Raw genomic sequence first — 27573 nt, forward strand, 5'->3', positions numbered from 1 at the left:
CATAGGCAAAGCACAAGACATGATTCACTGGGGACTGAATTGATACAAAGTAGTGGAAAGCCCAGATGAGAAACGCAGAGTGTTTGTGCTATCAGTGGTCCAGGCTTGTTATTTTGGGCGAAACTCTGATACCGTATTTCCCTCAGACATGAGGAAAACACATTTGGACATGAAATATGATGCATGTAAGTTTGGATTCCAATCATGGGGCATGATTGCCAATTTTAACGAGACAGGACGGCGTGGCCCTATTAGTAGATGCAGTTAGATTATAAAACTATCAATGTATAAAAAATGCAAACTGTGAAAAAACAACTAATCATGTAATATTCTAGTTTTGTTCACTGTCATTGTAGTATTTTTATAGTAGTACTCAGTCATGAAGTTTAGAAAATAAAACTACATTGAAAATTCTGATTTACTTTGTATAGGTAAAGTAAATGAACATATATATAAGACAGGTAGATGTTAAAAGTATTTAGTATTTTAAACAAATACTTATTAGATTATGAGACTTTCTCTCGCTTTCCGCTCTTGCATTTATGTGCGCCTCCCTCCCTCGCACACGCGCGCGCGCATCTCGCGAACCACCCGCCTCCTCCGATGGGATCCCAGGGTGGAAGACATCATCAGGCGGACCGACCGGGAGGTTGCAGGAGCCGGCCGCGTCATGCGCTGATGGGCGGCGCGCCGACAGGAGGACGGAGGGTGTTTTCCAGCTTTAAAAGCGCACGAGCCGGCCCCTCTGACAAACCGCTGTGCGTCATCGACCTGGGGAGACTCGCGACGACCTTAGCCGGGCTGAAGAGAGGCGAACTCACCTCCGCCACGGGAGCACAGCCCACCTGCGCCGGTCTCCGGAGCCGCTAGAGTCACGTTGGCTCCTTCGCTGCGCGTAATCGCTCCAAGTAGCTTTAAGTTCGCTGCGAAATTATGCGTTCACCATAAGGTTTAGGGGCTTTATCAACTCTTGCAGTTCTGTCATCAGTCAAGCTGTTGCTCGCAGTCTCTCGGCCGGAGAAAGCGCGACGCTTGTTGAATGCAGGATACTCTCTGCCTGAGCGTCAATTCCAAGTTCAGCTTTGGAGCCACAGCCGGTGAGGAGCGGGGACTCCAGGCGCTCACCTCTCTGTCCGCCGACATGACGTCTGCAGAGGAAGGTAAAGTTTGAGCCAGCGCGAAACGAGGCACATGTTTTTAATGTGTTGAATGCGACATGGTATGCATATGAAGTGATGATGATGATTTGTTAGGATCTGAAAAAACAAAAAATGAAAAAAAAGGGATCCACCTGCAAGTATATGGAGCAACTGAATTGATTTTCTATTGGTATAATAATAAATTGGTTAATAAAAGATTGAATGTGAAATGTTCTTCGTTATGGAAATTATGGATCTCTAAGACGTCACTCTGTAATTGCATCAAATTAGCACTCACGCATTCATCTATACGCGTTTTACATCCACACCAATAGGTGTCTCCAGCTGTGTTTGCAGGTGCTTTTCATCAAGTGCAATGCATTTCAAAGGGGCTACTCTGTTGTTATCAACTGCACTTGATGAGAGGTGATTTAAATGATGTTGTATGTTGCTGAAAAAGATGATATATGTGTAATCTGTTATTGCAAGTAAAGGCCAGAGGTCAGGGGGTCAATTTGAGAATAGCCTTCAGCAAATTGCTAATGACTGTGCCCTGGACCTTGATGCACCTCAACTTGGCTCACCCAGATTTTATTAAAAGAAAGTAAAGCACACTGTCTAAATCCACATGGCCGTCACAAAGCTTGATGTGGTCCGTCGAGGGCCAATGGTCTATTTTATGTTGGTTCACAGTCTTCAGCTGCTGATGTCACTGGCTCTTTGTGGATTTTGGGAATTTCATTTTGTCTTTGAGGTTTCAGACGCACGAGCGCGGGCTGTGTTATTATTCATTTCAGCTTCTCAGTCTTCAGCCTTATAATTGGTAACAGATGTGTGTGTGTGTGTGTGTCTGCATGTGTGTGCGTGGGCATGCGTGTGAGAAAGAGAGAGAGAGCAAGAGAGAGTAGTACAATACGATCTGTGCATTCACAGATCGCTTGCTTGACGGGGAGACGTGCTGAGCCACACACAGATTCAGCAGCACACAAACACTCCATAGCAGTTGTGTGCGATAGGTGCCCTCAGGGACCACAAAGAGCTGTTAAGTGATCTTTTTTTTTTCGAATTAACACTGCTTGCACCACGTTTTGAACGCATCATAAACAACTGTTGAGGCAAAGCCTTCGCTGCGAGAGTGAGTCATTTATTTTCTCCCCACAAATTTTGATCTGCTATGATTTTGTTAGTTCGGCGGGCGTGTGACACGTGTGACCTGGAAAAGCTAAGACAAAGCTGAGATCGCGCTGTACGCAAAAGTGAAAGTCCCAGTGTGTGTGTGTGGGTGGGTGTTGTGAAAAAGCCAACATGTTGCGGTGTCGTGCACCGATCGCTCATACGTTCGAAACAGAAAAAAAAGGGAAAATAACAGCTGCAACGCTAAGCAAAGCCAGTCAGGCCTGAAGTGGAAGGAGGTGTGTCGCTCAGGGCAGAGTGGGCAGGAGATTATCATCTGTTCAGCGCAAGAAGAGAGTAAACCAGAAGAGAAAAGCATCACAGGAGCCCGGACTCAAGGCAGGTTAGTTCACATGTTAGAACGCACGCTAAAAGATGAGCTTCCAGCAAGAAGAGCAAGAGTTAGACTTCAACTACATGTTTGAGTACGGACACGGTGTCCAGACGGGACCTGAGAGAGGTGGGTACCAAAGCCCATTGATTTTAATGGCATAATGTATGCTGCTGTTTTCCTGAAGTAAAAAGGGTGCAGGGAAAACTAGTTCTAGCCCTCAAAAACAACTTTTTAAAGTTTGTTTGTTAAATAATTATTAATGCATTTTATAAAGGAGCAGATTTGAAAATAGACTGTCTATATTGTATTTTGTCCTGAACCCTGGTACACAGTTCTGGCCTTCGTGGAGCTCAGGGTGTATTTTACTTAGAACAATCACCTCTGAAAATAGACTCTCATAAACTAATTTTAGACTTCCTACCCACAGATTATGTGGTGTGTGACAGATTTCATGTGATGCACAGGCCTGTGGTTAACAAACAGGGGAATGCCCTTCGCTGAGTGAGCGACACTCATGGCGCGGACACGTTTGCCCTCATTGACGTTATCAGCGAAAAGGCGGGCGTGAGGCTTACGACTGTTGACACAGCAGCCAGCCGCTGCGGCGCTAACGTGGCATACCTGCTGGGCTGCCTGAGGGCCAACCGGTTGCTGGATGACATCGCCGTCGTCCGCGTAGTGCTCGGCCGCGGCTTTGCGCCCACGCTCGACGTCGCGGCGAACTCCCTCTGACTTAATTGCGAGCTCACAGCGCTGCGAGAGTGCCGTCGGTTTCCACAGGGGAGGGCCTGATTCACTCAGTGAGCGATGCAATCAATCAAATAAGGCATCCATCAGCGCCGCTGGAGGAATTCCTGTAGAGTACATATGACGGCAGGGTGTGCCAAACAGAGCCTCAGAGGAACTGATCAAACAGACAGTGGATGTGCAAGTCGCATCTGCAGAGTAACTTCGCCTTTTACTGCTGCAAGATAATTACTAATCTCCTTTGGAGGAGAATTGGAGGTTGCTTCAAGACATGCTTGTTTGATTCACAGTAGGAGTATTGTTCAGATGAATACCTCACTCTATGTGATATGTGTCATTCTATATCCATGTCTTTCTTGCAGATGCATACAGCTACACACCAAACGTGAGCCTGTCTTTACCCTTGGGCATGGGCAACCCCTGTCTGGCCACCCAGTATCACACCTTACAGTCCAGTCCGATCATTTCCGTGTCCTCCTGCCACCAGACAGGCTACGCCCTCCAAAACGACAACCACGCAGTGTCGGGCAATTACTTTCCCCACAACCTGAGAGCCAGCGGGGCCCCAGCCCTCGAAAGCCCTCGCATCGAGATCACCGCCTACAGCCAGTGTCACGAGACCGAAGTAGAAGAAAGCAGCAGCGAGGACCACGTCGTCAAACGAGGCTTTAATTCCATCGTGACGCTGACGCTGCCCAACGCGGATGGCTACCGCGACCCCAGCTGCCTTAGCCCGGCCAGCAGCGTTTCCTCACGCAGCTGCAACTCGGACGCGTCTTCCTACGAGTCCGGTTTCTACAACTACGACCACTCGCCACAGAATTCCCCCTGGCAATCTCCATGTGTTTCTCCCAGAGTGTCATCTTCGCTCCTTTCCTTCCCACACACGGGCGGCCCCGCCGGGTCCCCTCACCATTCGCCCTCCACTTCCCCTCAGATAGGAGCAATGGCCGAGGAATGCTGGCCAGGTCAACACCGCGGCTCCCGGCCCAACTCCCCCTCCTGCAGCGGAGGCGGCGGAGGCAACGGTGGTGGCGCCGGTGGAATGGGGAAGAGAAAGTACAGCTTCAACGGCACTCCCTACAATCAGACCCCCTGCTCTCCCAACCAGTCTCCGGTCCCTTCTCCACATGGATCACCCAGAGTCAGCGTCACAGACGAGAACTGGCTGGCCAACACCAACCAGTACACCAACTCTGCCATCGTAGCCGCCATCAATGCTCTAACCACAGATGGAGTGGTCGACATGGGGGAGGGAATCCCGCTCAAGACCCGAAAGACCATGCTGGACCACTCACCCTCCGTGAGCCTGAAGGTGGAGCCCGGCGCCGATGAGCTCAGTCCCGACAGGGAGCTTTGCCACGAGGACTACCCCGCCCGAATGGCCCTCAAGAAGGAGAGCTACTGTGCAGGGTTCCTGGATGTGCCCCAACATCTGTACCCTTGGTCTAAGCCCAAGCCTTACCTCAGGTGGGTGGAACTGCTCTGACCTCGGCTGCATCAAATAAACTAGTCTAGTGTCTAACTTAAACCATACCAACCCACTAGGTGAAACACTTCACAGACGATTGAAGCAGTCAATGCAAAAACAACCCAGCAGTCTCGCCTCTGAATTTCCACAAGGAGACAATGAGGCGCAGATTTATGGCTTCTAACATTCTGCCTAGGGACTACTATTTTCCAGATGGTGCACACTAGCTGAACCGTCAGTATGTAGTGTGTTGTCTCCGCGTTTCCACATTTAGCGTTGTTTATTTATTGTGAAGGAAAAGATTGTTTTAGATTTAATCTTCAAGGGCCATATCAGAAGGCAGTAATCCAAAACTGGACTTCCAAAGGAGTTCCCTTTGAAGATCAAAACTGTTTCATAAATCACTTTTCACAGGGAGGACTTGTCCAGCGTGTGTGCCACTGTTACCATAGCAACATATACACAAACTTTCACACACACATAGGCAACTATGTCATTTTTCTTTATGAGCAAAGTACAAAACTTTTTACAACGTGCGTTGTGTGGCTGTATCATCCACCCCCACAAGGCAATAACACACTTTCCTGTTGGAAATCAAGTGTTTGATTAAGATAGTGAGCAACAGGAAGTAACGGTGACAGCCCTGGCTGAAGGGGAAGCAGCCTGCCGGTTAATCAGCTGGCCCACCGCTCTGGTCCGTCTCGCCATCAGTCCATCTCTTTCTGTGCAGCTAATATGATGTCATGCACTGAGTGGGCAGATAAAGTCCTGCAGAGGGAAATCAGTTCGTTTTGGGTCAACAAACAGCCAGCGAGTTCCACAAAATGCCCAAGATTGGTTTCACTAGAAGCACTCTTCAGGTCAAAGATTTGCCTTCACCAGGCATCCGGCAGAGAGAAATATTGTCTTGCAAATGTTTGTTTTGGTTTAGATATCACCACAGTGTTCACATGGGAAGCTCTGACTCTCCACTTGAGAACAATGAGAGGGCTGCTCCGAGAAAGAGGAGGAGATATAGTACCAGGCTCCAGGACAGCTGTGCTCTGGACATCTTTATTGTCTTCAGTGCCAGGGCGGTTCTGGTTTATAATTTAATTTCATTAAACTCAAAAGGGTAATGATTGTATTGAAAGACACATTGTGAGGCAGTGCTGCGTTTCTTTTTGTACTTTCTCACTTTCATAAATCTACCTGACCCTCTTTAATGAAAAACACACGTCTCTCTGCTCCGGGCACATTTGTCTCCTATTTAAGTTGCATAAAAAAGAGGCTGCTAATTATTACATGGGCCCAAAAGAACTGGAGATGATGAAATGGAGACGGATCGGCCGTTTAGATTACATCCTCCTAATTTGAGGATAATTTAAAGCAAGTTTAAAACTTTTTGAGTTTGACTTGCTTGGCAGTGAAGGATCCATGGAAAAGTACAATCTCAAGGCTCCTAACCTGGCAAACTCAATCTTAGAGATAAAAAAAAGTTGAGGGGAAAAAAACAAAACAAATATCTCCATGTTTCAATTCCAAGAACGGTGGAAATTTAAAATACAGCAAAGTGGAAGGAATAACCAGACCTTTGGTTCAAATATTTCATGCAGTAGGTAGAGTTATTATCAGCTGTTTTAATCAGATGTGGCTCCTTCTTCCAGTCTCTCTCTGCCAGCTCTCGACTGGCAGCTTCCGTCCTGCTCCGGCCCGTACAACCTGCAGATTGAGGTACAGCCGAAGTCCCACCACAGGGCTCACTATGAAACTGAAGGTAGCAGAGGGGCCGTGAAGGCACCGTCTGGAGGCCACCCGGTAGTACAGGTATGTTTTACTTTATTTTTGTCTTTAATGTTCTTTTATTACTTATAAAATAGAAAATGCATGTTATGTTGTTGTTGCTGTGCTCACCATCTGCAGTATAAATGTTATTTATGTTGCCTTGAGTCGACCTCCTGCGGCATAAGGTGGCTCTGATCTGCAGCAGCTCCGTAGCTGGCAGACACTTTAGGGGCTCACGTCAGCCTCAGCGGCAGCGCAGCACAAAGCTCCTTTCTCCGTCCCACTGTCATCACACTTCACTGACGTCTGCGTTTGCTCAGGGCGGGGATTCTGCCGCGTGTGCGTCCCGAAGGCCGAGGGTCATATTTCCTTTCATTCATGATTCAACAGTTACCGTGGTATTCTGTTGTGATAGTTAAAAACATCCTAAGTGGCCGATGGGCCATTTTCTCACACCGCCGGAGCAAAGACAACTTTGTCTGTTGTTTTTCAGTGCAGGTTGAGGCGGGTCGTCCGTATTTGTTAGCAATACGGCGCAGCGTTGGTGCAGCAGCTCTTTTGTAAACAGATGTGTCAGCACATCTTGGCCTGCTCCATGTCTAACGCACTTGACAGCTGTTGGCGACCACGATGCTGAAAACAGGCCTGTCAACCCTCAGGTTTTCTCTGTAAATACAGGTAATTATTGCCCTTCATTACCAGCCTCTGTATATCAACATAGGGGCCGCTCAGCGTTTCCCTGTGCCCTCGCACGTCCCCATCAGACTGACTGATCTCAGCCTAACGTGTGCAGCTGTGGCAGGTGAGGCCGCTTTTGACTGAGTTCGTGTCACTTTTCTGACTCACTCTGGGGGCCGCAATGAGAAGTCGTGCGTCTCTGCCCGCTGCACCTAGTCCACGGTTAGATTGATGACTCGGGTTGTTTGTTCAATGCTGCACGGGCGCCAGATGCATTACCAACTATACAAGGATGTGTTCAGCTGCTGGCGTGTACGTTGAGAGATTATTAGTCAGTAGTCGTAGTAGTGGCCTCACGGAGGAAATATGAAGACAGCTTCTTTACCGCACACCTCTCTCCTCACGTAGCAGAGATTTGAATTTTTTTTAGCGAGAAGTGATTTATATCTCTGATATTGCATGTGCAGTCGATTGGGATGTCTGGAGGGCTCCTTAACAGTGGAAACCACTAGACGCATGGCAGACAGATAAATCTGCCAGGATTAGGCAATCATCTGTACTATATGTGCCATAGGGTGGAATAGTGTGTGCGGGGAGTTTGTGCAGAGTTAGACTCCTAAATTTCTCCTATATCTGAGTGTCTCGCTGTCTCGGTTGTGGTGCGATTGTGTGAAATTGTGTTGTTGTAATCTTGGTGCGCCGGGCATGTAGTCCCCTGTGCCCTGAGGTAATGAGTGGCAGACGCTGGATGGGTGAAGTGCAGTCAAGGAGAATGAGTCAATAATGACACGGGGGCTGCAGTAGGAAGCTGCTGAGGAAGCGAGCGCCTGTGTGTGTTTGCGCTTAAGACTGGCTCGCGTTGAGAGAAGGGGCAGAAGGAGGCACCAGGCAGCTGGGGCTCGGCTCAGCTGCCCCTGGAGATGCTTCTGTATCCTGCTGATTAGGGTCTGCTCGGCCCAGAGGATGCCTGAGCACGGAGGTGGTTTGGACAGATTGTAGAATGTTGCTCCCTGTAAAGTGTTCATCCCTCAACCATCTCCCAGACCCAGTTTAAGCCCATTCATTCACAGCTATATTATTTTTAGGTCATGGATGATCAGATACACGGGAGTGATGGTGACACGTACTAGAAAGTAACATTGAATGAAGGAAGCACGACATGAAAACATCTTGAGCTACTAAGGATGTGCCCCAGAGAGACAGCGAGTGACAGACATAAACAGTCAAAGCAGCACACGCTCAGCTGCCCCTTCGCTGGTGTTGTCCCATTTGGTAACAAGAAGCAGTGTTTTTTTTTTATGACAGAAACATTGAAAGTCCAGCATCTCTAGGATCTGACATCATCCTGTCTGCAGCGCATTAGCCACAATGCATTCAGTGAGACCCATCATACGGGGATGAGGAGCTCGTGGAGTGAGTGGAGGGGGGGGTGAAAAGGGCTGCCACGCACCCACGACAGCCTCCAGATTGCGGGTTGCTTCCACTCATTATCCCTCCGCCGCTTCTACACCCGGCCTCCGCAACCTTTCAGCCTCCTCTCTCGTGACCCCCACGGCTGCTGTTCCACTCTATTTGCCGCAGCAGACCACAGCATCATTACAGTGATCCCGGCTCCTCTGGCACCGTCCCAGACTCTCCCCTCCCTCACCACAGTTAGGCCCAGTTATGTGGTATGACCTGCTCCACCTTTGTGTCAGGATTCTGCCGGGGCAATGATGGATGGCTCCATCCAGTACAGTGGGGCAAACGTCTTTGAAATGAGAATGTAGTGGCTGTCTTGCTCCAGCTCTGATCCTAAATGCGGCTTCAGCCGAAGATGCCGCAAACGTCAGGGAAACGGGATTCACAAGACCCGTGGTAACATCAGCCCTCAGCACCTGTGGAGTATTAAACCTACTGCATGGCACACTGCACAGACCTGCATATGGTTAATAACCAGCCCACAGGGTTTTCTTCCTAATGCACACACTCACTCACTCACTCACTCACTCACTCACTCACTCACTCACTCACTCACTCACTCACTCACTCACTCACTCACTCACTCACTCGCTCGCTCACTCACCCACTCTCTCATTTAGTCTAAAGCAGCAACAGGCGCGGTGTAATTTCAGCAGGATGTGGCTGTCGTCCTGATTAACATGTGCGTGACTTTATAACTATCTCCCCTTCCCCCTGTTAACTGCATTTAATGCACGTCAAATTTGCACCATGTTTCCACCGCAGCGACATGAAAGACCTTGGCAAACACGTGCTCTGTCCCTCACACGTGCGGTTTCGCGTTGGGAATCCGCTCGCTGGCTGCGTAACGTCTCGAAGAGAACCCCCGATACTGTAATGCAGCTGCTAATTGTTCATTAAATCCACTGCCGCCTCATGTTTGATATTCAAAAGCCCCGGTTTACCCTGTAGTGCTGTTAGAGCTTAGTCAGAGCTATTATTTAGTACCCATTGGGGTATTTATGCCACTCTTAAATTGTGGTTCTCCGTCTGTGGGACCTGCCTTGCTCTCGTATTGGGCTACCACTAATTACCAGCTAAACCCGGCAAAAAAAGCGCATCATTTTCACTGGTTTAAGGTGAGTTAAGCCCACAGATTTATGAGGCACGACACTGTGGGCAGTTATGCTTTTGGGTGGCACGGCAGCCGTCATGTATCGTCTTACTCATATTCTCTGTAGGTTTGGATTTTCCAGTAGCAGTGGATGCTGGTAACAAACTCACTCTTTTTTTTGTATGGAATTTGGAGCATCGCTGGTCTAGACGTGGGCTCGCGCTTGAAACTATGCCCCAAATGACATAACCCAGAAGCGCTGGGTTCCACGAAAACCTTTAGCAAAAAACAGTTGCTCATAAAAGGGGGAGGACGTTCGGAGCCATAGGAATGAAAACGCGTTAAAGTCCCCTTTAGACATTAGCAGGAGGTTGACGGAGTTACCTGTCGTGGATACCTGAAAATGCCTAATACTGGTGTTGTAGTTCACCTCCCTTTCTTCAGTGCCCCACCACCCGCCCCACACCCGGCTGCTTTCAGTCATCCTCCCCTTCTCTTCTCCAGTTTTCTGTGCCACGTGGACTTCTACAAGTCATGACATTTCTCCAGGCAGTGATGAAATCACTGCAGAGGGACATAACGCAGCTCACTGCGGGCCTGCAGAGTGTATTCACACTCAATTTGTGGCCTTCAGATTTAGCAGTAGGTCATTATTAAACATTAAATGTCCAACCCCTTAATTTGAACAATTGAGGTCAGGTGCAGGCTACACTGAGAATGTCATTGTTACTAAAGAAACTGAGGGGTAAAATGTTCCATGGAAGAAAAGACCTAATAATCTGTTGAAAAAAATGTCCTCTGCCATTAAATGATTTTCATTTAGCAAAGCAACTGAGAAAAACCGGGGCCAGAGGCGACTGGGAGATGAATGGTGCGAAGTAGTCAGGAGACACGTTCCTCTCTCTTTTCCGCTCGACACCCTTTCACGAGCTGACCCAGACAATACAGCTGCACACGATTTAACAATTAATGCATCAGCTGCCATATCCACAGTGTTTCACTTGAGTCTAAGCTATGAAAAATGTTGCTTGTGCAACAGTGGCTTGTGGCTGGAGGTGTAAATGGAGCTCGCTGACGCAGTGGCAGAAGTTGGCACGGAGAGACGGTTGCAAATCAAGCCACGATTCGAGCTCAGCTCAGATTATCTGAAAATAAATATACAGTACGTGTGCCAGATAGGCTGCAGTTACAGCAGGGGAAGCTCATCTGGTCAAAATTAGCGACTCCGGTCCAACCTCACAGGCTGAATTAGACATAAATATAAAGCTGAGGTCACAGGTGTGTGCGAAGCCTCTGTCATCAGCTCACGATTAAAGTTTACAACACCCCCACCCCCCAACTTATTCTTCCTTTGAGAATAAAATGAAGAAGTGCATTTTGCACTCTACTGTTGGTGCGCACCACAGGAGTTTAGCAGGAGTGAAGGTGAGGCCTTAAGGAGAGGGTCAGGGGAGCACATATGGTATAGAAATCGAGGGAGGTCGCTCGGGGGGGGAATAGACCGCCATCTTTTTGCTTTTGGGAAGACCAGCGTCACCAAGTGGACCCATTAATCACTTCCTCTCCTCCATGAGATCCCCAAGCTTTGAGTGAGGACGCCACCATCATGGTGTTCTACCACAAGTGGAGTGAAGGGATAAAGGCAGCCCTATCATCTCTTCTGGGCCTCCTCACAGCCACGTGGCGGCTGAGGTAATGGTTGGAGGTCATGAAGAAATTCAAAGAAGCCTACCGAAGGCCAATCTGACAGACGGCGCGGCTTTGTAGCAGGCCCGCCTGCGTTTTATTAAATCATAAAGGCTCGTCATGCAGTTGAACGCTAGAGTGTTTCAGATTCGTACCTCATGCTCCTCCATAGCCCTCTGATGAGTCAATACACAAGTAACTGGTAGCATGTGCAGCTTATGGATAATTACCCCTGGTGACATCGTATGTAAAATATAACAAGCAGAGTGGGGACTGACTGAGATCACCGCGGAGATGAAGTGGTCCCCCGGGACGCTAAGACTTCAAGAAGCTCCCGACCTTGGCCTAACTCGCTGATGACTAGCATGTGTGACTAGCTCACAGGTCAGGACAGCTGCTAGACACACTACGTGGAGCTGGGGGGGAAAAGGACACTCAGAACCTGGACTGAGTGACAGCCTTAGCCTTTACCATTCCCTTTGCACTCCCTTGATATCTGTATCAAAATCCAAAAGCAGATAACCACTGGTGCTTAGATTACTGGGACATATGGTTATGTGCTCTAGTCCAGTGACTAGCCATATCCTATTTTTATTCAACATAATTAGCAGTGAAATTTGTGCAACTAGGAAAAAAGGAGCACATCCGTTGCCTTGTCGCGAATCCAAGCAATCTGTCATCGAGTACAGACCAAAGGCATTTAATCTTCAAGTGTTTTATCAGGCCAGACAACGTCTAATACAGTATCCAGACAAATTTGTTCTCAAAGTCTTTAGGTGTCCATGACACTAAAGAGCTCCTTTCCATAGACTCCAGGATTTAGTCCTCCACCAACCCTCCACTTCCTCGCACCCCTATCCCCTGACCACCCTCACAAAGGTAATTATAAACCCATTAATCAGATTATGTCATAGGTTACATGTGGTCTGCATTTTCTTATGTGACTCAGTCTGCTGGATAAACAACAGGGAGCTTTTATTCCATTCAACAACTCCACCGTTTTCACTCGCAGGAAGCTCAAGCAAAATTGGTCAGAAGCGATGTGTAATTGACCAATTTTGATGAGCCCTGGACTTGAGAAAGTGATCCCTCACGGGAACTGTCATACGTGGTCAACCAGACACCGAGGTGGACGTGCGGCGGAGCTCCACTTGGGTTTTCTGTGTAGCAGATGGACTCAGCGGTTTTATGACTCCTCTTAGGTTTGGACATATTTTTAAGCCCACATCAACATCTGCCCATTCGACCAAGTGACCACTCCGCGCAGCGGAGACAGATCAAGACTTGGGAGGTCTGCAGTGGATGACTCCATTATACCAGAAATCCGCATTTGGTTGGCAGGTTATTCTGGCCAGAAATGATTCACAAAGGATCATTTGTCCTTCACCACACGTTGGAATGTGCAATCCTTGTCTGTTTAGACTTTGGAGCCATTAAAGTCTTAAACCATCACAATGTGTTCCTCCAGAAGTTGTCAGTAGGTGACTCAGGATGCTGAACGTAGATGACTGTAGCAGTCACAGTTTGTAATGACAGCGATGGGGATCCCAAAGACAACAGAACTTTTTAAACTATGTTTAACTATAGACTTTTTCTTTCCCACTTTTTTAGGAGATTTGATCTTTTTATTAGTTCAGCAGCGGCAGTTAATGGAGGCCTGCTAGAGGAAGTGGTAGTTGTTTGAAGTGGTGGCTCTGATACCGGAGTCTCTTTCATCACAGTGGGACGCTGTGTCTGAGTTTTAATGGAAATCATAATGCATGTTCATAATGCCCGAAGGCGTAGGGGCTGGGTCTTCTGCATGCCAAACCTGGTGTGTCACAGCTAGGTGCAAAGTTTGATCAATTTGACAACCGTCTGTGTGCTGCTGCTCTTTTGTTTTGTTTTTTTATCATCTCAGATTGATTTTCAAAAATGTTGTCATGGTGTATTTGCAATACACAGGAATATTAAATGAATCAACATGATATATGCTGTTTTTCTTTCTTTAAGAGTGACCTCCGACTGAGTCACTGACAGCTTATTGCCTCTTTTTTGGCATTTTTAAATAGGAGCAGTGAGATTTTAATGAACAGTGAAGCGATGGGAAGGCGGTCTTTCCATCAACCATGTTTCTGTACCCTGGAGACGTTTTCCCCAGACAGACTCAGCAACATCAAAACCTTTTTTTTTAATTCTTCTTTCTTTGCTGAAGGAATGCAAAACCAGCTCTGAACAGAACAGTGGAGCAGTGAGGCTGGGGTCTCCAAACCAAACCAAAACCAAACAAACACAACGGCTTTATTTTTGCTCTCCGCTACCATGACAGAACTATTATTAAAGGCTCCCCCAACTATCGGTAGCCGATGTGCCCACAATCTGTATTTCCTAAATGAGGGGTTGCTTGAAATGGGGGTATTAAAACACGATGTTGCCTCTCACCTGGGTGCCTTTGTTCTCCCTCCAGCTTTATGGCTACATGGAAAGCGAGCCGCTCACCCTGCAGCTGTTCATAGGCACCGCAGACGACCGCCTCCTGCGACCACATGCCTTCTACCAGGTTCACCGCATCACCGGCAAAACCGTCTCGACCGCCAGCCATGAAGTCATGCAATCCAACACCAAGATTCTGGAGATCCCTCTGCTGCCTGAAAACAACATGAGGGCCATGTGAGTTTGCCCACACGTCCATAAGCAGCTTATTCTGGGGATTTTAGGAGATGCATGATTATTGAAGAGGTGCGACCGGGACAATCTTTGCATAAGGCTCAGTTAATACTGTATTTCCCAGCCATGTTAAATTTGTTAAAACATCACCACTGAACTAACAGGTCTACTCAAAGGAATCCCAGAGCCTAATATCATTATTTTCATTGGGGATGCTTCACAAAGAAAAATGTTTGCCAAAGCAAAACAATGTGAATTGATGGCAATTAGAATGTCTACAGATATAAAAATGCAAAGATTGCTTTTGTTGCATAATTCATGCCTTGCACTCAGCTGCCTAGTAAAACACAAAGTGAACGTGTTTTAGCAGCAGACAAAGTCCCAGTCTTACCAGTAAAAACAATAATACAGTAGCAGTGACAGGACACTAGCAGACACATCCCCAGTATCCTGAAACCACCACAGCATCAGTATTAGCTCTATTCTTTTCAGCCATTATTTCACTGTGGTCACATGAGTAGTTATGAAAAGCTACATATTTACAGTCATTTCATTATTAATAATTGATTTCACAAAAACACAACTACTCCAGTATTCTACTACTTTACATTAAAAATATTTGCATTTTTTGCTATGCGCAGGTTACAGTAAATGATCCTTGCTCAACTCGGGCCTGCACAAATCCATAAGCCTGTGCTCTGTGGTTCGTCCAGGCCGTAGCTCCTGCCGTGTCGTTCACACTCAGCAGCAGCGAATTTACTGGACTGGGGCCCAGAACACTGCTATGGATTAAATGACTGTATAGGTTACATAAGGCCGTTATATTTCTAATGATTAAATGCATGTTTAGAACATACCTAAATATGAAAGATCATTTAGGTTAATATGGTAAATATTTATCCTGAACAACTTTTTAACCCCTATGCTGGTTGTAGACGTTTTAATGAAAGAAGAGTGAGAGTTATCTCCTTCTTTCCTGATTTTCTAAAAGGTCAAAGATGAAGAAAAGCCTTCAACGGTCTCTTTCCACTGAACTGTTCAGCAGTCGCCTTGATAATGCAGCATCCATCTCACTGCTCTCGTGCCAGCGATCATTAGGTCACTGTGTGGGATGCAGACAGTTGAGAACAACAGTCAAACTTTCAGACAGTTTCCGCTTTTCTCTTCTAGGAAAATCTGTGTCATACACAGAAAACAGCTTGGCAAACGCTTATTCCTGTTTGCAAAGGGTTAAACATGCAAAACAGAATTCTTTAAATCACGCAGACGGATAACGTGCGCCATCCGGATTTTATCATTCACATTTCCCAATTCAAATACAAGGGGAAGAATAATGCTAGAACCTGACATTTACCATGTTCCAGGAGCGGAGCCCAAATAGCCACCACGTAAAATAACTGAAATGCCAAACCGTAGCCCATTTGTATTCCCTGCCTTTTCACCAGCCACACTAGTTTGTTTTTGATTCACTAAAGGCCATGTCTAAAATCTTTCCACTGGGAGAAGGAACAGAAAATTCACCCCTTTTACCGTCCAATATGGGAAATGAAATAAATAAAGGCAGGCAGCTCTGAAAAACATTGACTACTGCACATGGCATTGATTAAGCTAATAGGGCTTTAAACGAAGGAAGTGTGAGGTTTGAACGTTGTGAAGGGACCGGACAGGATTAGTGAACTCCTACGGCATTAAAGTGACTCTGTGTGTGCTGCCTGCATCTGATCCAGGAAGATTGTGTGATAGTGAAAAGCCAGTCCTTCGACGTTTCTCTAGAGATACGCTAATTCTTGGACTAGTGTGAAGATCTAAAATCGTGATGTGATGTAGCTGATGTCCAACTCAGGCTTTGATGACAGCTGGATTAATATTAACACGGTCATGCTACAGTGAACTTGCAGTGCATGATCTGTAAGAGACATCTCTGCTTCTCAGTATCAGAGAGAGAGTCAGAAAATCAACCTTTGCCGAACTTCATCCCTACGACTTTGTAGAACAACCTACCGACTTTGCCTTGCAGTATCATATATTACAGTTCTGCCTTGAAACATATGTAAAGTATACAGGTAACATCTTAAAATCTGAGCTGTGATGTTAAATGTTTTTCCATATTTGTCTTTCTCCCAGAATTGATTGCGCAGGGATTTTGAAGCTGCGCAATTCCGACATTGAGCTCCGCAAAGGTGAAACAGACATCGGACGCAAAAACACACGCGTGAGGCTGGTTTTCCGGGTGCACATCAACCAGCCCAATGGCAGAACGGTGTCCTTACAGGCCGCCTCCAACCCCATCGAATGCTGTGAGTTTAACACACTGGCACACAGAAATAACTCCTTCAAAAAAGGTTGCGTCCATTGCAGCAAGGCAGTAAACCCAACTACTGGAACAAAATTCAGTGTCTCTGCACAAAAAAAGTTTTATGTGATCACTTGCAATAATTTGCAAAAGCAATAGATGCATTGTACCATTGCCAGGCACACATGTTATCTATCGGGTTTGCAGTGCCCATTAGCGTAGCTTCTACAAAGGTCATTTGCCAGTCCCAGGTTTGGCACGATTCAACGAGTGCACAGAAGGGATCTGTGTTTCCTATTCCATGAATATAGCACGTGTGGTGTTATTTGCACCGACGGAATCCAGTTAAACTGACTGGTGAAACAGGGGCTGGCATTATTCTAGTTTATTGTCCAACGTGGACGTTATTTGGAGCGGGATCATCAGAAGTGCCCACCTGGTTTTACTGTGGTGCCTCGCAGCTGCCTGCGCAGCCGCAGACCTGGCGGACAGCTTACGCTGACCTTGGTCTGCATCAACATTAGCGAAACCGCAAAGATTTCAATGACGTGACTCATCGGCTAATTTGACTCTGGCTGTGAATTTGGTCATATCTTCTCAGGGGTCAAAAGCGACTAGCTAACATTTATAGAAAGCAGACACAGGTGGTTGGCCCAGAGGCTTTTTGGTGGGAAATGATGCAAATGAAGTAATCTGAAAATGTTGCTCATCAGTTTTCCACCTTTTTCGTGTTTAATTTAAAGAGCAGCTGCTGGCTGCAATCCTCTTTGCTAGGGTTCATGAAATCATCATAATAATGCTGATACGTCTGTTTAGCTAACCAAGAACTGCTGAGTGGCTGGCTGTGAAGTGGTCACAGAGCACCAGCAGGGTCGCAGGGGTTCACACGCTGGAATAAATTCAAATATATACCTTTTTTTTCCCCTTTTAATAGCCCAGCGCTCCGCACAGGAGCTTCCTTTGGTGGAGAAGCAGAGTTTGGACAGCTACCCCGCCACGGGAGGGAAGATGATGCTCCTGAGCGGTCTCAACTTCCTCCCCGACTCGAAGGTGGTGTTTGTGGAGAAGGCCCAGGGTAAGCTGCAACGTCGCCTCTTACGTTCCAGCGTCTCGCTGCTTTATTGCCCCTCTTTCTCTCTATCGCATTTCCACAGTTTCTCCTCCCGTCAAAATAGAGCAGGCCTTGCCAGGGAGCCACATGTGGTGTGCATTAAGCCACTGTATTTTTAACCAAAGCATATTTACATTTGCTGAAGTTTCCATTGCCTGTTCATTGGTGCTCACCACAAGTTAAGGAATGAATCACAACCAGGCCATGTGCAGCGTCCCCATCACTCACTTTCCCTCTCTACCTTACAGTCCCTCCCACCCCGACCCACTTGTTTGGATATTTAACCCTCTCACTTACTTTCACCAGCTCCGTCTCCCACCCAGTTCTGGACACTGCTCTGGACACTCACCCTGACTCATGGTTGAGGCTTATTCCCTCCTTTGTCAAAATGGTTCAGCTTTGAGTTTCCTTTGTGTGTGGGAGGGTGCAGTGCTGAAAACGCTGCTGATCAAGTTTGGCTGAACGATCATTTCCTTGATTAAACAAAAATCTAAACTAAATCAGAGCAGAGGCTGAGCGCCGTGGTACCTCGGGTCAGCTGCTAATAATGATGATGAACAGCAGGTAAGGAGAGACAAGAGAGGGAAAGACATTGACGGATGCTTTTTATCTGTGAAAGTAATGACCTATTGATAATCTTAGATTTGATATTAGCCTCTGTTCTTTGTCTTACACATGAAAGTACTTTCTTAACATACACCCTTAGAAACCAAAGATAACCCTCTTGGCATGTGCCAGGTACTCAATGTGTTTTTGATTATTGCGTCATGCACACAGCTCAGTCCAACTCATGAAGGCTTAAATGGGCTCATGATCCAGATCCAGAGCCCAGTATACATTTCCACTGAAGAATAAGAAAGCCAGAACTGCAGCAAACCAGATTCCTATTTTTTGTAACCCACTGACAAAAATGTATATTTTACAGGTTATTATAGAATTATCAATATATTTTTTAATTGCCTCATGAGCAATACCAGTTATGCCTTTAGTTCCAGATGGTTACTGTGAAATTCCCAATTTGAGGTGAATAAATTGAAATTCTTTTTTTTTAACCAGATACCAGATACATTTACATTTATTTGGTAAAGAAAAGGCACAGCTCGTTATGTCCTGTAGCTCTCCTTCCTAGAATGGTCTATTCTTAGGGGAAGACAGAGGTCGATGACGGGAGATGAGTGAACTTGGGATTGTGGGCTCTCCCTCCTCCTGGCTCTATTTAGTCATGGAGTGGGAACCCTGGAGAAAAGACCTCATTCATACATAGCACCTTTACCTTTCGACCCCTAGTTATTTGAAACACATGACCTCTTGTAGGTTGCATTTCCCCTTTCCCTCTCTTAACCGTCTATCCTCCTTGGCTCCTCTGTTCCCTCATTTTCACTTCCTCTTCCTTTGTCCGGCTTACCTCTATCCTCAATACCCGTTAAAGACATTAGCCGGCGTGGAGCTCTGCTCTAGCGGGATCCCCTGCCATCAGCGTTTCAGTGGTTTGTTGTCCTTCTCTGTGGTAGGAAGAGGGAGAGATTACCCGCCCACTACTTTTATGTAAACTTTAATGACCCACTTCTTCCAGGGTCTCCTACAGTAAGTCAAAGAGCCCATTTCAAACAGCCCTACACATATATGCACCCTATATCACTCACTAATGGCAAATATTTATGAGCAAGTATGAGGAGGAAAAACTAACTGCTGTCCTAAAATATGGCAAAATTTTGTCTTTTGGCATTTTAATTGGAGAATCCTGCTGTTTAATGAACGTCTCAGACTTCAAAATGTCTGTGATTGTTGATTTAAAAGGACTAAACTGACCTGAAGCAAAATCCAATCCAATAAAATGATCATATCACAGATTTATTCTATAAGTTTGGTGTTATTTTTCTTCAGTAACTCAGGACTTATGGCACCTGTGAAATATCTCACCACAATAATCACCGTCACAGTGATCCAAGCTCTCTGGACAGCACAACACCAATCACCTCTTTTGCCACAGTGGTGACAGACATTATTGTTGTTGCCATCAAAGGTCACAACGGCTGCTCACTTTCCAAACCTGATTCCAATAAACACCTTTTGGAGCATTCCACAAACCCAAAGGAGCAGCAGGCGCTTTTAGCGCGTCCCAATCCAACTTGTGTGAATAATTATATACAGTTAAAACCATCCAAGTTGAGTCAGAGCACGATCACACACAGTACAGAACCTATTAGCACAAATGAGACAGCCATAAATCAGAAATACATGCATCTCGTAAACTGTTTCCATTTGCTCTCACTCACCCAAGGATGTAGCAGTTTTTTGCCTCTTTTTCCAAAATTTCTCATCCACTTTTCAGCTTAGGCGATAAGAACACTAAAGACATCCTCTAGTCCGTACTGCACCAAAATATTATAGACGTTTGTCTAGCAGCCTTGATTGCAGATTAATCTTTTATTTTGGAAGACAAAGGTGATAACAGGCTGCTTTGAAGCTAAAACTAATATATAAAAGGCAAATAAAATCAGTTATTAAAATAAAAGAAACTGAGATGGCAAGTGATTAGGACAGAAGCAATGGTGGATATACCAAGTAATAAATAACCTGTGTGGTTGGGTGGTTTATTGATCCAGATTAGCAAATGTGTGACTATACGGTAGCTGGTGTTTTTGCTTTTGGGTCTTGAAAGGAGACTGATTATGTTGTTTCTCTGCCAATCTTTAACTGCCACTTCACTACCCCTCCTTCTCTCTATGTTGTTTTGCTTGTGTTTGCTCCCCCTTGAGACGTCCCCGGTATCAAATGAGCAGAGCTCATAGCCACTGCAGGAGACCTTAATGAAAAATAATTACTTCTACTTTTCAAGTGCCACGTCCGTCCCCACCACTCCATCTCATCGCCTGATGCAAACGTGGTGCATCCAGTAGAAATGCATGCTTGTGTCTGTTGTTGTGTTGTGTGTGTATGTGTGTGCCCACTATGGCTGTTAGCCCGCGGGCCTGTTTGCTCTGTGTGGTAGGAAGTGTTTTTAGCGAGTCATCTGCGAGGGATTCCCTGTAGAAGGAGTGAAACGGAAAAGGTACAGAAGGGACAGAAGAGAGAGGGAGGGAGGGAGACAAGAGGCACCAAAAGACAGTGTCCCTGTGACCTTGTGAGAGAATAAAGCACAATAACATATATATATTATATTGGAAATTTTTCCATCATCTTACACTGTGGAACTTGGTAAAATTTGTCCAGTATGTTGGTTGTTGTTTTTTTTTGTCTGTGCATGTGCTGAGGGTGTTCCTTGTTTTGGTTTGCCCAAATTGTTCCTTTGGCACAGGGGTAGGAAGACATACCTGGCGCACCTATTGCAGTGTGTGTTCTGGCTTGCCCGGCTTTCCATGGATGGAAGAAGTGCTAGGGGCAGGGAAAATATAGAGAGAGGCAGACAAGACAAAAAGAGAGAGAGAGAGTCGGGGAAAGCCTACACTCTGACTCAGAGGGGAGGTGAGGGAATTCCCTGGTGAGCTGGATAGTTTTCACATCTGGTCGGGCTGGAGCGTTGCCTGGAACTCGGCAGCACCACACAGTCTGCGCTGGCTGAAGCAGGGAGAAGTCTGGTCCCCCTTCACCTCTGCTTCGGGCTGACCGAGCTTGACGCCAAGACCAAGACAATTCCGAGCCACGGCGTAATCTGTAACATTAGCACAGTATAGTCGGCAGAAATCACCCCGGGCTATTATTCTTGACACGCGGAGCCTCCTCCACGACAGGCAGAACTATTTGCATTCTCATTCCTAGGCCCAACATCATCTGTGCAGTTGAACTCCATTCAAAGATTGTTTATACTTCGCTGAACGCTTCGACCTAGGACAAGTCTAAACACCAGACCCGGTGCGTTGTACCCTTAGCGGTATGTCTAGACTTCCTTTGGGTTTGTGCTCTAGGTCTGAACAACCTGCTTCCAGGCTTGAAGCTTTGGCAGAGTACAGTGAACCTCCACCCCCTGCCTAGGGATAGATATTGGAGAAGCAAGAGTTACAAAGTTCTGTCTAATTATGCTGGAACACTGTGCCCCAATCAGTGGTTATGTATAATAACTGTAGTTCTAGGGAAAATAAATGAAGCATATGAAAAGAAGAGCTATTTACAGTACCCAGGTCTGTTCGACTAGCTGATTCTTTACACCGATGCACATCTACACATTAAATTTATATCACTGGCTGCAGGAAGCATTTGCAAAATATAAGTGGGAGTTCACCCTTTGCCTGTTTTGTAAGCCTCTGTTTTGTGCACATCCATGCTTAAAAAATGTGTTGAATCATAACCATATCATAACAGGACTATAGGAGGAGTGTCCTGTGGCCTCCACCCTTTATTCAGACCTGTCAAAACATGTCATTAAAAAGTGGTTCCAATCAGTGAGACACATTTTACTGAGGCAGATCTTCACGATATGATTTGGATAGTCATATACAGTGTCCCTTGGTGAAGCAAACTGTACTAAAGACCAGCTTCTATCTGCTTTAGACATGTGGTAAATGTTTAAAATGAAGATTTCTGCTGCGATCCTGGCAAGCCAGTAAAATGTTGCGCAAGACACCGTGGAGAGCATCCAACCTTGACGTCTTTATGAACCCTACAGTATGTAGCCTATGATGCTCTACAACTATTAGAGGAATGCAAATGTCTGGAAGACCTTCAGTCAGCCTTAATAAATACATTCGATCCAACTGCACTATTCGCCATTTTCCTCAGCCTACACAGGTCCGACCACGGGTCAGCACACGCGTTTCCTGCTATTCACCGAGAATCACTGACTTCCTTACAATAAATCCATCACAAATCTCCTGCCACCTCATAATTTATACAGAAGCACGTCAGTCCAAATGGAGACCAGCATTTCTCCGCTTTGAGCAGCTCTCAGATTGGCAGAGGCCAGGTGCCTCGGAGTGGAAAGCAGCTGTACCTCTAGGATCAGTCACGGGGGGGAACTCCCCTGGCCTTTTGGCACCGCCTCTCATTGGACAACAAGGTAACTGCCATGAAATTATGTGTAAAATGACTGAAGAATGCTCAGGCTGTAGGAGTAAATCAGCGCTGAAATGGAAAATAAAATTGGCATATGTAAACAGGAACGAGAGGAAAAAGCATCTCTGGAAAAGCGGCGCAGCTGTGAAATATGTCTGGATTGTCTCACAAGGCAACCTCCACGACTAAGCATAGGAATCAAACTTTCCCTTTTCAGAAATATAAAAAAAAATTCTAAAGTAAACTGTTAATGGGCAGCAGAGGTTGCAGGGACAAGGAAAAGGTCGCACTGAGGACATCTGGGCCCCACCGTACTGTAATGTACGTTAGTGCTTGAATTGGGGTACGAGAAAACTCAAGGAGGTTCCCTACAGCCACAATTCAGTTAATATAAATAATGAGAAAGACGCGGTTTGTTTGCTATAACAGCAACACTGTTGCCGTGTTGTCTTCCTGTACACAGCATTGTTGTTAAGAGCCGAACAAAAGACGACTCCAGGAGACCTCACCCTCGATGTGGTCTAATTGCTCTATGAATGAGTGCGTTGCCCTGGGTGTCTGTGTTAGCCTTTGTGGAGCTCATGGGTGCAAGTGAGTCACCTAAAGCAACAGACCGATTGTTGGGTTAAGCCAACAAAGTGTTTCTCCGGTATGTGCTTGCACGTGTCCGTCCCGTGCTTTGTCTAACCGTGAGTGGATTACGCCGCGGCTTCTGTTGACACAGCTTCCATGGCGCCTATTGTTTGGCGCTTTCCCCTGCTGTCGTTCGAACGGCTTGGCCAGAACACAGGTAGAGGATGCTGTGGTTGCACATGTGTGCATGTGTCTGCACCAGCGTGGGTGGAGGCTCCGTGAAAGGAGGAGGAGGCGTTGTCGGGAACCCGAGCGTTTTGCAGATGTTGCAGGGAAGAAGGAGTGAATGGAAAGTCCTGTGGTTATCAGTCGTACGGCGCCGTGAGACTCGTAGAGGCTCTGCTGCATTGTGGTCCCCGGTCCCAAATCATCTTTTTTAAGTGTTTGTAAAGTTTGAGGGCTCATGTGTGCAGATCAGAAAGTCTTAACTGAAGTGCTTTAGAGACATACAAGGTGAGATGAACGATCAAGATCAAGGTGGAGAGAGAGAGAGAGAGAGAGAGAGAGAGAGGGGAGGAAGTGAGGAAGGGAAATTTGAAAAACGTGTTTACTCGTAGAGGCTGGGCTTGACGTCGTAGTCTAAGGTTTCCCTCTTGGAGTGCCTCCCAGAGCGGAGGCGGGTGAGATTCCCTCTTGGTTCTCCTAGACGTAACATGAGGAATGCTCATCTATGTCTGTCCCTGTGTCTTTCGCTTTCTCTGACCTTCCCCCTCCTTTGTGTTCTCTCTGATCGCGCTTCCATACGCAGCCTCTTTGGGGGCTTTATACCTGCACCCCCTTCCTTTTGTGCACCTCAGTCACCTGCCGCGTGCACGGTGTCATCGGCGACTCTGTGGGCGCATCACTCTGCCTTAATTCCCCCGTCGTCCACAACTTCCCCACGTGTCCATATGCAATTCTTATTTACCAAAGTTCAAATAGAGAGCTCTTATCTGATCCGGTCACCGTCTGTTATTCCACTTCTCTGAGTTTTAATAAGAGCATTTTGGAAACTATTGATGTTCGCTGTCTGAATAATAAAGTTGACCATAGCTCAGCGATAACTGTCCAACCCTGACTGAGTTGCTTTTAATCCATCACTTGCCCCATGATGTGAAAAAAAAGTATTTGCATACCGTTCTCCATCTTATCTCCTCCTCAATCCTAACCCACTGGTGCACGGTAGCGGTGCCACAGAGCCCGTGGTGTCGCCTCACGCGGTGAGCCAGCGACACAGAGGCTGTTTTGTCTCACTTCTATTTCTGACAGCTCTAATGAGTCATCCGCGCTGAACGACATGGCGCTGCGGCGCGCGCTGATTGCGCTAGCAGAGCCCAGAGCATCTGCTCGCTAAGGTGTGGCGTAAAAATCACAGAGAACACCCAAAGAATGTGAGCTGAGCTCCTGCGGGCTTCCAACAGCTGCAGTAGCTCTCAGGGCTTTTATTGCATGGCAGCAGGGGAAACCTCCTCACCACAACAAGATGGAGATGAGAGGGAAGAGAGAACAAACACTGCTGCTGCCTTGGGTTTTTTTTTTTTTTTGTCATTTCACAGAGCTAAGAACAGGCAACGGGACAAGAAAAGAAAACAAGAGCAGATTTAAAGCAGGGACGAAAATAGTGTTGAATTTAATGGATAGAGACAGTGAATACGGGAACGGACAGTCCCGGCTGAAGATTAACCAGAGACGCACGTGTTATGGTTACAGACCTAACGTGTGAAACTAGAGAGGTCGTTATATTGAAACAAGAAGCAGCACATCTTTACAATCAACTCGTGACAAGTCCATCGTGTCTGAATAAGTAACTTAGAGTCTTGTTGTGTCGTTTACAGACGGTCATCATCTGTGGGAGACTGAAGCCAAAGTCGACAAGGACTCCATCAAATCCGTGAGTGCTCTTCCGTCACACAACTCGCTGGGAATGCTTAGTCCCAACCCCCCCTCCCTTGACACTTCCTCTCTTCCTCTCCCCGTTTCCTCCTTATTTGTCCCCCGTCATGATGTAACCTTTGCTAATTCGTTACAAGCAGCAACGCGGTGACGAGTGGCCCATGCAACCCCGAACGGAATTTTTCACCGAACCTCTGCACCCGCGCGGAAGCAAACTGGCTGTCACACTGTTCGTGCGTTTAATGCGCTCGGCCTCGCCAGCATAGCCAGACGTTTAGTTCACAGTTGCGGTGTGGCGAGCTGGACTCGAACGCCTCGTCTGCATGCCGGGCCTGTGGAGCCAAGGTGGCGGATCGCGCCCCTGCTTTCACCTGCTGCTTTTCATAAGCGCCGTAGTGAGAAAATGAAGCGGCTCGCTTGTTTTTACAGTCACACGTTCAGATTGCCTTAATAAAAGGAATCAAGTGCCGTCGTTTGTGTCCCAGAAAGTTCTGCACCTAATAAGGTTCAGTGGGATTTCGCTTTGCTGGAGCTGCTTTCAGTACAGTCCTTGCTTGTGTGTGATGACACCGTGTTTTTGAATCTCATCCACCCCTCCCACACCCACCGCTCTTTGTGTAAACTGAGGTAATTCGCACTTGGTCTAAAATAAACCTCGTGAATCTAATTGCTGCAAGTTGACGGTGTTTTTCTTCTCGTCGACGCGGCTCTTTCATTTCAGGTTAACTCACTCGGTTGCATCAGGAGCATAAATACGGACTCAGTTGTCTAATTGCCCCGATGTGCTGTGGCTGGAGTCCCACGCGCTGGAAAATTAGCGGGTGCACAAGAGTCGACCGGGGGCAGCGGCGTGCGGACGAGAGGTCGATGGGAGACGAATGCTGCAGTCTGTTTATTTGTAGATCTCACAAACAAGTGGGGAGAGACTGCGAGAGAACACTGGCCTCCTTCTTATGTTGCCACCAGACTACTGTAAAGTGCTCCAGCCTGCCTTCCTGGCTGGGTTTTTATTGCCGTCCTGAGTGTGCTTTCTCTCAGCGGTTTGGACGGAGAGAGAGGAAGAGAGAGAGAGAGAGCCACGCGCACACACCTAGCGCACTCAGTCGGTTCTCATCTGCGGGGCGGTCAGACCCCTCACCTCCATGCCCCAATCCCCCCCCGCCGCACGGTTCTCACCTTCCGACCAGCAAAAACCTGCTTCCTGTCGTCGTAGAGCCGTCCCAGGAATTAGACGCTGATGCTCAGACAAATTGTCTCTCAGGAAAACTAGTACAAATTTCACATCTGTCCAGACTTGCCGAGGCTTGGCCGGGGGGGGCAGCTATCCAGCTATCTCCGTCCTCTGTGCTGTGCAGAGACAAAGCTTGAGCCCCGGGGTTTTTCCTCAGACAAACACTGGCATTGGACCAACCGCTACGACCCAAAACAGCTCATTCAGAACAGATCGAATGCAAGACTGCATGGAATGAAGGTGAAGTAGCTAATTGTACCATATCTGTGTTCTAGAGCACTGTTGTTGTGGAGATCCCACCGTACAGGAACCAGAGAATATCCAGCCCAGTGCATGTGAACTTCTACGTCTGCAACGGGAAGAGGAAGAGGAGCCAGTACCAGCGCTTCACCTATTTGCCCCCAAACGGTACTTACTAGCATGAATGATGACGTGAACACACTGCCCCTGCATCACATTAAAACCCCCCCTTCTCTGTGCATTCGCCGCCGCCGCCGACGTGGCGTGCGACGGCGGGCAGCTCTCGCTCGGTGCCTTTTATGCCGAAATGGCTGCGACCGCTGGGCTGCAGCTGTAGCTGTGAGCGAGAGCAGACGGAGTTACGCGTGTTTATTCTGTGGTGAGGCCACGTTCCCTGGCAATGAGGTGTACCTGCTGAGTGACAGAGCCTCCGAGTGCTGTTGATGTAGGGAAGTCAATCCTCCGATGACCCGACTTTCACACTCGAGCTTGCACAACCTGCCACAACCCCCCCTGCACTTTTTGACACACAAATACACACTTTCAGCCTGTCAGTCTTCAACCTAGAAACCCAGGAACATTGAAATGGCCTTCATTATGGAATGAGAAGAACGTATGAGAGTTGGTGGTGAGCGTTTAAACAAGAGCCTCAAAATGACATTGCAAGCTATTATCGACTCTTAACAATGCACACAGGTAACATAATGTTCTTTTGACTTGGTGAAATAAAAATAGTTTAATAGGTACTCGCATCCACATTCTTTCATTGGAGCCGTTGTCTTTATCTTGACTGAGTAATTTAAACAGGCTCTATCGACTCACGCAGATTCGTCCCGTTTGGAGATTCCAACCTTCAGCCCTGAAATTCACAACGCCCACCACCGCTCTGTGACAATCCTTTACTGTAGCTCGGAACAATAGTACGTTGTCGTTGATCAGTCTAATGGGTGTGATGCTGCTGGGATAGCACGCAGCTGTTAATAAGATGTGGTATCTAGATCAGAAGCACATG

General features: G+C 47.0%; 1 protein-coding gene across 2 annotated transcripts in view; it reads left to right on the forward strand.

The window, feature by feature from the left end:
- Positions 1-611: 611 nt before the first annotated feature.
- Positions 612-27573, forward strand: part of LOC114843298 (nuclear factor of activated T-cells, cytoplasmic 1-like) — a 46093-nt gene continuing 19131 nt past the window's right edge. The window contains exons 1-8 of one of the 2 annotated variants that reach the window (XM_029129722.3): positions 612-1160; positions 3756-4863; positions 6511-6670; positions 13993-14195; positions 16317-16489; positions 17420-17560; positions 25033-25088; positions 26597-26729. In XM_029129722.3, the coding sequence (XP_028985555.1) occupies positions 1040-1160; positions 3756-4863; positions 6511-6670; positions 13993-14195; positions 16317-16489; positions 17420-17560; positions 25033-25088; positions 26597-26729 (2095 nt within the window). In that variant the 5' untranslated portion in view covers positions 612-1039. Of the gene's footprint in view, positions 1161-2621; positions 2773-3755; positions 4864-6510; positions 6671-13992; positions 14196-16316; positions 16490-17419; positions 17561-25032; positions 25089-26596; positions 26730-27573 lie in introns of those variants that run through there. The other variant, XM_029129723.3, reaches the window with a different exon arrangement.

The sequence above is a fragment of the Betta splendens genome, chromosome 16 (genome assembly GCF_900634795.4).
Source record: "Betta splendens chromosome 16, fBetSpl5.4, whole genome shotgun sequence".
In the NCBI taxonomy this organism is placed as follows: domain Eukaryota; kingdom Metazoa; phylum Chordata; class Actinopteri; order Anabantiformes; family Osphronemidae; genus Betta; species Betta splendens.